The sequence below is a fragment of the Arachis stenosperma genome, chromosome 4 (assembly GCF_014773155.1).
Source record: "Arachis stenosperma cultivar V10309 chromosome 4, arast.V10309.gnm1.PFL2, whole genome shotgun sequence".
Taxonomy (NCBI): Eukaryota; Viridiplantae; Streptophyta; class Magnoliopsida; order Fabales; family Fabaceae; genus Arachis; species Arachis stenosperma.
The window spans coordinates 140,277,377-140,289,064 of NC_080380.1; the positions used below are offsets into that span (position 1 = coordinate 140,277,377).

General features: G+C 30.9%; 2 protein-coding genes across 4 annotated transcripts; one reads left to right on the forward strand and one right to left on the reverse strand.

Moving 5' to 3' along the window:
• The first annotated feature begins 226 nt into the window (after positions 1 to 226).
• Positions 227 to 4,357, forward strand: LOC130973272 (auxin efflux carrier component 5). The gene is made up of 5 exons (XM_057897728.1): positions 227 to 1,124; positions 1,852 to 1,937; positions 2,078 to 2,235; positions 3,687 to 3,763; positions 4,056 to 4,357. The coding sequence occupies exons 1-5, from the start codon at positions 394 to 396 to the stop codon at positions 4,126 to 4,128; spliced, it is 1,125 nt and encodes a 374-aa protein (XP_057753711.1). The 5' UTR covers positions 227 to 393; the 3' UTR covers positions 4,129 to 4,357.
• LOC130973273 (ubiquitin carboxyl-terminal hydrolase 2-like) lies at positions 4,341 to 7,345 on the reverse strand. 3 transcript variants are annotated; one of them, XM_057897731.1, is made up of 6 exons: positions 7,249 to 7,337; positions 6,827 to 6,875; positions 6,178 to 6,218; positions 5,655 to 5,701; positions 5,405 to 5,507; positions 4,341 to 5,243 (listed from the first exon to the last, which is right to left on the reverse strand). In XM_057897731.1, the coding sequence occupies exons 2-6, from the start codon at positions 6,855 to 6,857 to the stop codon at positions 4,482 to 4,484; spliced, it is 984 nt and encodes a 327-aa protein (XP_057753714.1). In that variant the 5' UTR covers positions 6,858 to 6,875; positions 7,249 to 7,337; the 3' UTR covers positions 4,341 to 4,481. The 3 variants fall into 3 exon arrangements, with proteins under 3 accessions (XP_057753714.1, XP_057753713.1, XP_057753712.1); XM_057897730.1 differs by lacking the exon at positions 7,249 to 7,337 and adding an exon at positions 7,041 to 7,170 and having other exon boundaries at positions 6,172 to 6,218; XM_057897729.1 differs by having other exon boundaries at positions 4,342 to 5,243; positions 6,172 to 6,218; positions 7,249 to 7,345.
• Between the last annotated feature and the right edge of the window lie 4,343 nt (positions 7,346 to 11,688).

The following is an 11,688-nucleotide window of genomic DNA, read 5'->3' on the forward strand; positions in this document are numbered from 1 at the left end:
TAATTATTGTTAATATTTTTAATGATATAAAATTATATCTAATAATATAAGATTACTTATTTTTTTTTTATTGTTATGTATTGGTTAAATTTTAATAAAAATATTGGTGCTAAGACTTTTTCTTTTATATATTCGGTACCTTTTGTCCTCTAATTAATGTGAGTGCATGCATATATAAATACATGACATTGCTCACTGTTTGGTTTGTATCATTCATATTGTTTACAGCTAGCTATAGCAAAAATAATCAGTCAATTAGTAAGTGGTGTATCTAATTATATATTCATATCATTCATTTTTGTTTAGAACATTTGTTGAGTCTAAGGTTTAGTAGTGTTTATTATAAGATCATAATTAAAGAGAGCTAGCTAGGTAAATTAGAAGAGAAAAAAAATGATAGGGTGGGAAGATGTGTATAAGGTAGTAGTGGCCATGGTTCCACTCTATGTAGCTCTAATGTTAGGTTATGGTTCAGTGAAATGGTGGAGAATAATCCCTAGGGAACAGTGTGATGCAATAAACAGGTTGGTTTGTTACTTCACCATGCCACTCTTCACATTTGAGTTCACAGCACACATAGATCCTTTCAAGATGAATTTCTTGTTCATAGGAGCTGACACAATTTCAAAGTTCATCATAGTCTTGGTTCTTGTATTTTGGGCTAAGTTTAGTAGCAAAGGAAGTTATGGTTGGTCCATAACAAGCTTCTCATTGTGTACCCTAACAAATGCCCTAGTTGTTGGGGTACCAATGTTAAAAGCGATGTATGGACCAACCGGCGTGGACCTTGTGGTTCAATCCTCCGTTGTTCAAGTTATATGGCTTTCGCTTCTCCTTTTCGTCTTGGAGTTCCGGCGAGCCGGAATAGAAGGTGCTACCGCGAATATTATTGTTGATGATGGTGCCTTGAAGTCCAGGGCAACTAATAATAATAATGGTTTTGATGATGTTAATGGAGGGAAAGATTTGGAGGCAACATCAACAACAACCTTAGAGATTGGTGATGATGTTGGTACTAGGCCTCCTTTTAGGAAGTTGATGAAGCTTGTGTGGATAAAACTTGCAATGAATCCAAATTCCTATGGGTGTGTCATTGGGATTTCTTGGGCTTTCATCTCTAATAGGTATACTCTATGTCCTTCATTGACAATAATTATTTATTACATGAAGTTTATTATTATGGTGGTTTATGATGATTATATAATTTAAGTGTGGTCAAAATTAAGTTTACAATTTTTTTATTATTTAGTAATTATAATAAAATTTTAAGTGTTGGCAAAGTTATATATAACTACCTTACTACCATAACAATACTATCATAATAGGCACCTGCTATTAACATTTCTACATGTATTAACATTGACTATATGTATGTTTTGATTAACCATATATGCATGCATGAGTAGTTGAAAATTTATATTAGAAGTTTTCTTTTGTTGTTTTTGTACATTTGTTCAATATCAAGATTTTTCATTTTGACGAAAAGTAAGAGGAAAGAATTTTTCTTAGTTAATGTTAAGTTTTGGTTAAAAGAAATAAAGAAAGGTTTACTAAAATTACTATACATTCTTTTAATAATTTATTTTTCATATATTGTAAGGTAATTTTCTTTAACATGTGAATGATTTGTAACTACATGGTATAATAATTTGCAAAAAAAATTGAGATAATGAATTAAATAATTAGGTTAAATAATAATATTCTTATTTATGTTGAGCAAGTATTTTTGAAGAAGATAGAATATGTTACTACATGTGTATTATAATTGATGCTAAAATATGATGTTGGAATATATATAATAGCAATGTATAGTAGTTGGGTGTAACTACATGAGTATATATATAAATATAGGTGGAATTTGGAGATGCCAAGCATAGTAGAAGGTTCTATATCTATCATGTCAAAGACTGGTACCGGCACTGCCATGTTTAGTATGGGTGAGTGTCATACATCACATGCTTAATTAATTAATTAATTATTAATTAATTAATTAATTAATATTTGTTTTAATTAATTATCACTAATTAAATAATAACTTCACTTTAATTAAGGTTGGAATATGATGAGTCAATTTCAGGTATTTTTATGGCACTACAAGAGAAGGTGATAGCTTGTGGAACAAGTATGACTGTGTTTGGTTTGGTTTTAAAGTTCATAGCTGGACCAGCAGCCATGGCTATAAGTTGCATTGCTGTTGGATTGCGTGGTGATGTTTTAAAAGTCGCTATCATTCAGGTGCATATATAGTACATACAACTTTTTCATTTTTCTTTTTGTTTTATTCTCAAACATTTATACTTAGACAATTATTCCTATAAAGATGTTTTCATGTAATGGTATAATTTAGATATTATTGGCATGTATGTATTATATTAAATAATTTAATTAAATGTATTAAATTATCTAATGATTTTTATTTATTATTTTTATATAAAACTATTTTTACTGGCATAATCATTTCATTATTATTATTAGGTTAAATTATTTTATCAATCCTTCAATAAATTTATAATTAAGTTCTTATAATTTTTAAAAATTTTCAATTGAATTTTTATACTATTTTAAATTTTGTAATTAGATTTTTATCATACTAAAAGAGTTAGAATTAACATAATATTTACAAATAAAAGAATTTTTAAATTTAGAAATTTCTCCTTAAAGTATGGGCATTTTTATTTTTTTTAAAAAAATATTTTATTAATTCTAACTTTTTGGTACGACACCTAATTATAAAATTTTAAATAGTATAAAATTCAATCGTAAACTTTTAAATTATAAGAACTTAAATATAAATTTAGTACCATTATAGGACCGATGGAATAATTTACCCTTATGTTATTATTAGGTCAAACAATGCCTTGAAAGTTGTATTTTCTTTTTCTATCAATGACCGTTTATAACTTTGAACAAAAAAAAATTGCCTTGAAATATTACATGTGATTCATCAACTGTTTGATCGATGAAATATATGATATAAGAAACTGTATAATTTTGTTTAGATTAATAACAAAATGTTATTTAATCTGAAATTTTTAGATGGTGGGTTATAAGTTAGAATGACATTGCATTATATATATAGCAAGGCATGAGTCATATATACATATTTGATATTCTAATTGAATATTGTATGCACAATATATTACATGTTTTACTAAAGCTAGCATATATAATTTAATTAATTATAGTAATTGAGTCATTAATTACTTTGATGTCGCCACAACTTTAATTTGTATATGATTAAGTGGCATGAACCATGATATTGATATGTGACTATGTCCACCAAAACACACTACGAAGTATGAGTGATATAGTATAGTGATTAATATAATTTATTAATATTAATATTCTTATATTATAAATCAGTTCAAAGAAGCAAATTTGATGTGTGTGTGTGAGAGAGAGAGAGAGAGAGAGAGAGAGAGAGAGAGAGAGAGAGAGAGAGAGAGAGAGAGAGAGAGAGAGAGAGAGAGGTGGAACAAGTGTACACACACTAAATACCGAAAGGGCATTCACACATGACTCAACCTCCTTTCTTTTCTGTCGAAGTGGCACACACAAAATAAATGTTTAAGTTAACATATATTCTAAGATTATTAATTGAAAAAAAAAATAAAAGTTTCTAGTAATAGTAATCTAATATACATCTTAATCGTGATCATTGAGTGGATGAATTGTGTGGCATGCAGGCAGCAGTACCACAGTCCATAACTTCCTTCATTTTTGCCAAAGAGTATGGATTGCACCCTGAGATTCTCAGCACTGCGTAAGTCCTTTTCTTCTTAATAATCTACAATCATATTATAACGGATCAAATTCTTCTAAACTGAGAAAATTAATAAAATGATAAAATAAGACTCTAATCACTCTTGAATTAAAATAGTGTAAAGCGGTTCTATACATGTATCAAATTACATAACGTATTAATAGCCTTAAATTTTAGTAGAGTAGAGAAAAAAATAACTTAGTGCTTATACTATTATTGATGTATTGTTCGGTTGTTCCTGATAGTTATGATCTGAATTTTGAGCTAATATTTTTTACTTCATGGTTAACAGGGTGATCTTTGGGATGATTGTTTCCCTTCCAGTTCTAATTGCCTACTATGCAATATTGGAGTTTATTCATTAACCCACCAAAAAAAAGGCGTCTGAAAGAGAGAATTGTTCAACGTTGAATTGTTATTTGTAATTTATTTATGTCCATGTTGCAATTTGTAATTTACTTAGTAGTATTATTATTACGGTAGCCAATCAATTTTCCCATGAATTGTAACACAAACCTTGAAAAGATTCCATGTTTTGATTGACCATTTCAGAGGCATGTGTAAATCAAACAGAATAATTAATTTAAAAAGTTCTAGTTATTGATTGAAGTAATGCATCTTGTGCGGTTATTTGTGTAACTTAAAAAAGGTAAGATATCAAATTATTTTGTTCAAGGTAGAAACAGAAATCATAATGCTGTGACAATCTGTGACTAAATTACTGAGGGCTACTTGTTTTGTGCTTGGCCTCCTCAATGAGAGGCATCAACTGCTGCTTCTCAGCAAGAATCTTAATGAAGTTAAATAAAAATGGGATGTAATTGTGTTTCCGACGAATATTTTCCGTTTTCCATTTCTTCGCCTTCTCTTCCTCCATCAAGATCTTCTCGGTAGCAGCTTGGATGCTAGCATTCACTTCTGACAAAGAATTATTCAGCGCCTCGTAGCTGCTATTGTCCACTAGTCTCTCTGACGTTGATACGGCCAGCTGCTGCAAAATATGCTCTCGCCTCTTCTGAAGCTCCTTGAGCTCAGCAGTGTAAATCTCTTTCCTGTTCTTGACAACTGCCATGACATTAAATCTTATCTCACTCCGGGAATACCTCTCGATGCGTTCTTGGATCACAGGTTGCACCATCTTCAGCCATTCCATATCACTTTGTGTGCCGGAGCACTGTCCAAGGCTAATAGGACCTTCCTTTAATCCATCGAGCTCGTATAGCACTCCGTCAACAGGTAAATAGCTTATGAAATGATAAACACTGTCATCTTTGCCAGCAACCTTTGGCTCTTCAGGCTTTGCAAAGCTGTTATGTGCCATGCGAATCGCTTCGCTATTATTGATAGCCAAACCTTTGAGTTCAGGAGGAAAGTCCTTGGTGAACTGTCTCAATTTCGTCAACTCTGGACCAATGTCGATATCCGGAGAATTCATAAGAATAGACAAGAGTGCTTGGGTTGCACAAGCATTGTTTATTACCTACAAATGGACCACTAAAATTAGTAAAGTAACATAATTAATTAAATCTAGGATTAAATAAGCTTCTAGTCTTTGTAAAATGAGTGACTCTTTCACAAAATTTTACATGAAAACTTACTGCAACCTTCAATCTATAATGTAAAAATAGGAAGGAAACTCACCTGGCTAGCAAAAAACAAATTAGGGATTGGATCTTTTATCACAACACGATCATCCTTTTCTCCGAGACGCCATTTGAAAAGAAAAATCAACCCATATACTGGCCTGTAATCAAGGGTGAAATGTGCCCAACCGAAGATAGGGGGAAAGAGAAAGTGGGCCGGATGGCGAATGTTCGCAAATTAATTATATGATAAGGTGTAAATGTCGTCATAAGTTCAAGAGTAGCTGAGACTGCGACAGTACACCAACCTTAAGCCATCGAGAGCTTCGAGGTCCAACGAATACAGCTCCTCAACCTGTCAACAATATCTACACATCAGGATAGAGTGCAGAGTTTGAAAAAGGACAACGCAACATAATAAATTCCCCACAGGACGCAGCATCCAGCATATACCAGTAGCAACCCTTAAATTGCATTTGCATACTCATAAAACTTAGAAAATTCAGTCAATATATAGCACATGGTGTTTACTTTGATACTTTGATTGTGAGTAGTGTTTTGGAATAGAAAGAAATAGGAACAACCGATGAAACTGGGACTTACGTTCGGGCTTGTAAAGCTTTCACAAGATTCTTGTGAATATCTTCACAAAATATGTTAGGACTTAGCATTACCAACTTCTAACTTAAATGAAGCATTTGTAAGAGTTTTTCATGATGATACCTTTTCAGGATACTGCAAGCTAAAACTATGATATAAAGTAATATGTTATTGCCTTACTAGCATAACTATAAGCGAAAAGTACATATATCCAAATAAGAATACCTGTACCCCTTTAACTTGCATTTGATGTATAAGTTCTGTAAATACACCTGGGAGAAAAAAAGAAGCAGAAAACTGTAAGAAAAGTTCCAAACATCTCTAAGACTATAATTACACTATAATTACACAAATAAGATACTTGGTAAGACTTCAATCCTAGATACCTTTTTAATCATCTCTAAGATATATTTAGATAGCTAAGTTATAAAGCTAAATGAGCTTCTGCTGATCCCTACTAATAACTTAAGGCATTATAAGTTCAAATTCAATCATGATGATTGAATTTAAAATTCAGCAAAACTATGAATATAATCTCCTACCCTTCATTGTTCACCATTCAAATTCAATTAATAGGTTCAGGTTCTTCACACATCAAACTCTGTTTCGCAGATAAATGATACACAATTACACGTACATTATGTTATAATAAGAATCTTTTTAGACAATCTCAATCAACTAATATACTACTCAGTACTAGTAGCTATCAATGATAAATTTATCAACTCAAGAGCAATAGTTGCATGATTTTGGAAAACCTTTTTAGTATCATCACAATGTTAAATAAGACATGTCACAAATTCATTCAAAATAATCAAAAACAGGGAAAAAATAAAACAAAATCTTAAAAACAGAAAAAAGGAAGCATGTGTGAGCATACCAGGATCCGACTCAATGGTGCACCAAGACATGGCTGGGAATTATATAAGCTGCAAAAAAGCAAGAAAAAAAAAGATGACGAGAGACCCCAAATTCCCAAAATAATTGAAAATATAGCGAAGCATCCAATCAAATACTTCAAAGTACAAAAAAAATAAAAACTTTTGCCCTGTTATACAAAAAAAAAAATCGTAACTTTGAGCTAAGAGAATAACATTAAGAAGCTTAGAATCTCCCCCAGAATTTCTTTTGACGCAAATGGGTCCTCGCAATTGGAATAAAATTAGATGAAACATCCAACAAATACTATCAAAATTGAACCTTTATTTGTTTTTTTCACCAAAAAAAACGAAGTAGGAGGAATTGAGTAAAGAGAAGTAAAGGTAGAAAGAGAAAAAGCATAGGAGGGAATGAAATTAGCACCTGAGCTGTGTTTTGCAACTTAGCTTGGTTAGTTTTGTGTGAGTTTGGAGGTTGAAGAAGACTCACTCAACTGAAGCATTGTAAATTGGTGTGAATGTGATAGTAGCTGTTTCCTTCAATTCTCATCAACGGCTAATAAACCGCCATGTCAGCACCACCAGATAAACTTTAAAATAATTATTACAATTCAACTAGGTATCTTTTAGAAATAGTACAATATTCAATTTTTTATTACAATAATTTAAAAAAAAATCAAAATAAATACATCTAAAAATTATGAATAGATTTATTATTTTTTTAATTTTTATAATTAAATACACATTCAAAATACAAATTAAATAAAACTGAAATTTAAAATTTAAATTTTAAATTTCTGTTTCAGATTTAATATATTTAATTATTAATATATTATAATTTAAATACATATCTACAAATAAAATTATTCAAAATTTAAAATTTTAATTTTAAAATTATAAAATAAATCTTAAACCATCTAATTATTAACTAAATACATACAAAACACTCAAAAAAGTAGAGAAGCCACGTTTGCCCCACATCAAAATCCAGAGGCGCACATGGAAAACCTCAGAGACGCACATCGAGAAGTCATCCTCCACCGTCGTTCATCCACGCCACCTTCCTCTTCCGCGCTCGTTCTCGACGCTGCCTTCCTCTTCTCGGTGCTCATTTACAACACCACATTCCCCTTCGTTAACACTCATCTTCGTCGTCGCCGTTCGTCTGCATCAACGTCGCCATGCCGAAAACTTTCCTAAGATTTGGATGAGTCGCTGACACCATTACTTTTTTTTGTTCTGTATAAGTGCATGTTTGGGCGCCATTATTTTGTTAAAAAAATTTTTTTTATTGAAAAAAGATCTTTTTTTATTTTTTAACGTGCTTGGCAAATTTATAGTAGTAAAAATAAAAGCACTAGTAAAATCAAGAAAAGATCTTTTTCATCTTTTTTTAAAAGATCTTTTTTCCTTAAAACAAAGATTTTTTCATGTAATAAATAAACAAAAAAGTACTTTTAATTATTATACCCAAACATAATTGATAGATAAAAAGACCTTTTTACATGAGATATCCAAACATAAAATTACTTTTACTTCTCTATAAGATCTTTTAAAAAGGATAACTCGAAAAAGATCTTTTCTTAAAAGCTCACCTAAATAAGCCCTAAGTTTTTTATTTTTTTAAATAAAAAATCGAATAAAATGGCTTGAAGAGATTTTTATATATATATATTGTAATGTTAAATTATTTTTGCATGTGTAATTTTTTTATTTTGAAAGTGTTTTAAAAATATTTTTTGTATAACTTCATAATTTTAGATGTGTTACAATTATTTTTTAATGTTTAAATTTAAATTTTAGATTTATGATTTTGGATGTGTTTTAAAAATATTTTCTGTATAACTTCATAATTTTAGATGTGTTACAATTATTTTTTAATATTTAAATTTAAATTTTAGATTTATAATTTTGGATGTGTTTTAAAAATATTTTTTGTATAACTTAAAATTTTAGATGTGTTACAATTAAAAAAACTATAATTGAAAATATTTTAGTTTGTGTATATAATTATATTCGACCATTCATCACTAGAAAGTCGTAAAACAAATCCTGCATTTTATCAAAGGTACAATAAGTAAGGGATTAATTTTTTTCTAAATGCACTGACTTTGAATTCTTTTTTTTCTCCAGATACAAATTGGAATATTGTAGCAGAATAGAAGAAAAAAGAAAACCATATTACAAAGAGAATAAACGTAAAAAAAGGAAATAATAACTAACTATGAAGTGGATAGGAAGTTAGAAAAATTTTAGTTCTTAAAATTTAAATTAATTTTAATTATAAATGTGTATCCTACAAAATAGGAATATATTTTAATTAAAAAATAATTAAATAATAATAAAAACTGATTAAAGGATGAATTTTATTGTACAAGTAGCATTTTCCTAATTATTAATAGTCTCATGGTATAAATGAGTTTCATTTTAATATTTTATACTATTATTTAATTAGATTATATTTTTGGAAGCGGTTTACAAATTACATGTACCGCTGTTCTTATGGTTTTGACTAATGAGATTTATAATGGTTAGAAACAAGAGATTCAACCCAAAAAAAGTATAGTGTATTATTGAGTGAGTTGATACAATGTATAAATGTATATATAAATATTAGAAGAAATAAAATAATAAAAGTATAATAGTCTATCATAAATATATAAATATGTTAAATAATGTTAATTTATTTAATTGATTTTAATTATAATTTAACATTTTTTATCATCTTGAATTTGGATATTAGAATTTAAAAATGAGTAAGATAATGAGCTTTCGTGAAGATATCAGCAGTTTGATCCAAAATTTCAACAGTTACAAGATGAACAACATCAATAAGAAAATATTGCCAGACAAAATGACAATCAATTTCAATGTATTTGGTGCATTCATGAAAAACACATTATTAGCAATCTGAATAGTACCGCGGTTGTCACAATAAACAGTAGTTGGGGATGGCTGAGGGTCAATCAAGTCTTCGAAAAGCCAACGAATCAAAATAACCTCAACAGTGGTGTCAGCGAGAGCATGATATTTAGCTTTGGTGCTTGATCGAGCAGTGAACGTTTGTTTCTTGACTCGCTAGAAAATGAGAGTCACCAAAAAACAAACAATAATCAGTAGTAGAACAACGATCAGTGGGATCACCAGCCCAATCAGCATCTGAGTATGCCTGAAGAGTTAAGGATGAATGGACAGAAAAATGAAGACCATGAAATAGAGTGCCTTTGATGTAGCAAAGAATGCGAAGAACTACAGTATAGTGAGTAGTACGTAGAGCTGACAAGAAGTGGCTAAGAACATAAATTGGATAGGCGATGTCTGATCGTGTAACAGTCAAGTAGACAAGATCTGCAACTAACTGTCGATAAAGAGTAGGGTTATCCAAAACAGTGTCATCCATAGGAGTAAACCGAACATTAGGCTCAAGAGGAGTAGACTCACTGTGACTATTTATAATTCCGTCTCGAGTAAGAAGATCAGAAACATACTTAGCTTGAGAGAGATAGATGCCATCATCCAAGGATATGACTTCAAGGCCAAGGAAATAACTAAGAGAACCAAGATCTTTTATCTCAAAAATGTGGTGAAGGGATACTTTAAGATTAGAGATATCATCAACATCATCTCCAGTAATGATCATGTCATCAACATACAAAAGTAGAATAACAACCCTACGTTCACTTTTACGGATAAAAAGAGCATTCCCATGAGGGATGCAAGTGAAACCGAGATTGCATATGGTGGCGTTGAACTTGTCAAACCATTCGCGAGGAGCTTGCTTAAGACTATAAAATGCCTTACGAATGAGACAGACTTTGCTAGAAGGACAAGGATATCCCGGAGGTGGTTTCATATAGACCTTCTTTTTCAAATTCTCATTAAGAAATGCATTCTTCACATCCATCAAACTGAGAGACCATTTCCTTACCGTAGCAATGGCAAGGAAAGTGCGAATAGATGAGAGACGAGCAACAGGATCAAAGGTCTCTTCATAATCAATACCATATTCTTGCGTTATTCTTAAGTGACGAATCGTGCTTTATAATGGTCAATAGAACCATCAGAGCGAGTCTTGATCTTGTATACCTATCTACTAACACAATTTCGTTATCAGAAGAAGGATCAACCAAATCCCAAGTATGTGCTTTTTCAAGAGCCTGGATTTCTTTTTGCATTGCTTGCTACCAATTTGAATTTGTGAAGGCTTCTTGGAATGACTGAGGTTCATGGTGACGAATAATAGTAGAAAAATAATGATAATAAAAAAGATGAGGAGGTGAATTTCTTACCTTAGAGGAATGATGGGAGGGAGGAGGCATGACAGCAGGAGCAGAATCATCGTCCAGTCTGTAATCATCGGGAGATGAAGAAGACAGAAGAGTAAAAGGCTCGAGGTTGACTGGAGATAGAACCTAGAGAATCATCACTAGAAAAAAGATTAACATTGGGGTTAGTAAAAATCGGTGACTGAGTAAAAGGAATGGAGTCAAATGAGGAGAACTTAGAAAACATGTGATATTCCCAGAATACAACATGACGAGATATACAAATATGTCTAGAAAGAGGATCCCAACAACGATAATCCTTGTGTTCAATATCGTAACCAAGGAAACAATACATGTGAGTCTAATGTTCAAATTTATTATGTTCATGAGGCTAAAGAAGAACAAAACAGACACAACTAAAAACTCGAAGAGAACTGTAATCTAAAGAAGTATGATAAAGACGCTCAAATGGAGTAATGTTACCAAGGACAGAAGAAGAGAGTCTATTAATAACATAGACAACAGTAAGAATAACCTCACCCCAAGTACGCTCGGGACACGAAGAAGAAATAAGCATTATACAAATAAAGTCAACAATG

What these genes read in the sequence shown, in the direction of transcription:
- LOC130973272 (XM_057897728.1), top strand. Translation starts at nt 394, where the DNA reads ATGATAGGGTGGGAAGATGTGTATAAGGTAGTAGTGGCCATGGTTCCA. An exon ending in TGGGCTTTCATCTCTAATAG is followed by an intron (nt 1,125 to 1,851) that starts GTATACTCTATG and finishes ATATAAATATAG; the next exon opens with GTGGAATTTGGAGATGCCAA. An exon ending in TAAAAGTCGCTATCATTCAG is followed by an intron (nt 2,236 to 3,686) that starts GTGCATATATAG and finishes TGTGGCATGCAG; the next exon opens with GCAGCAGTACCACAGTCCAT.
- LOC130973273 (XM_057897730.1), bottom strand. Translation starts at nt 6,857, where the DNA reads ATGTCTTGGTGCACCATTGAGTCGGATCCTG. An exon ending in GAAGCTCTCGATGGCTTAAG is followed by an intron (nt 5,508 to 5,654) that starts GTTGGTGTACTG and finishes CCTTGATTACAG; the next exon opens with GCCAGTATATGGGTTGATTT. An exon ending in ATTTGTTTTTTGCTAGCCAG is followed by an intron (nt 5,244 to 5,404) that starts GTGAGTTTCCTT and finishes GTCCATTTGTAG; the next exon opens with GTAATAAACAATGCTTGTGC.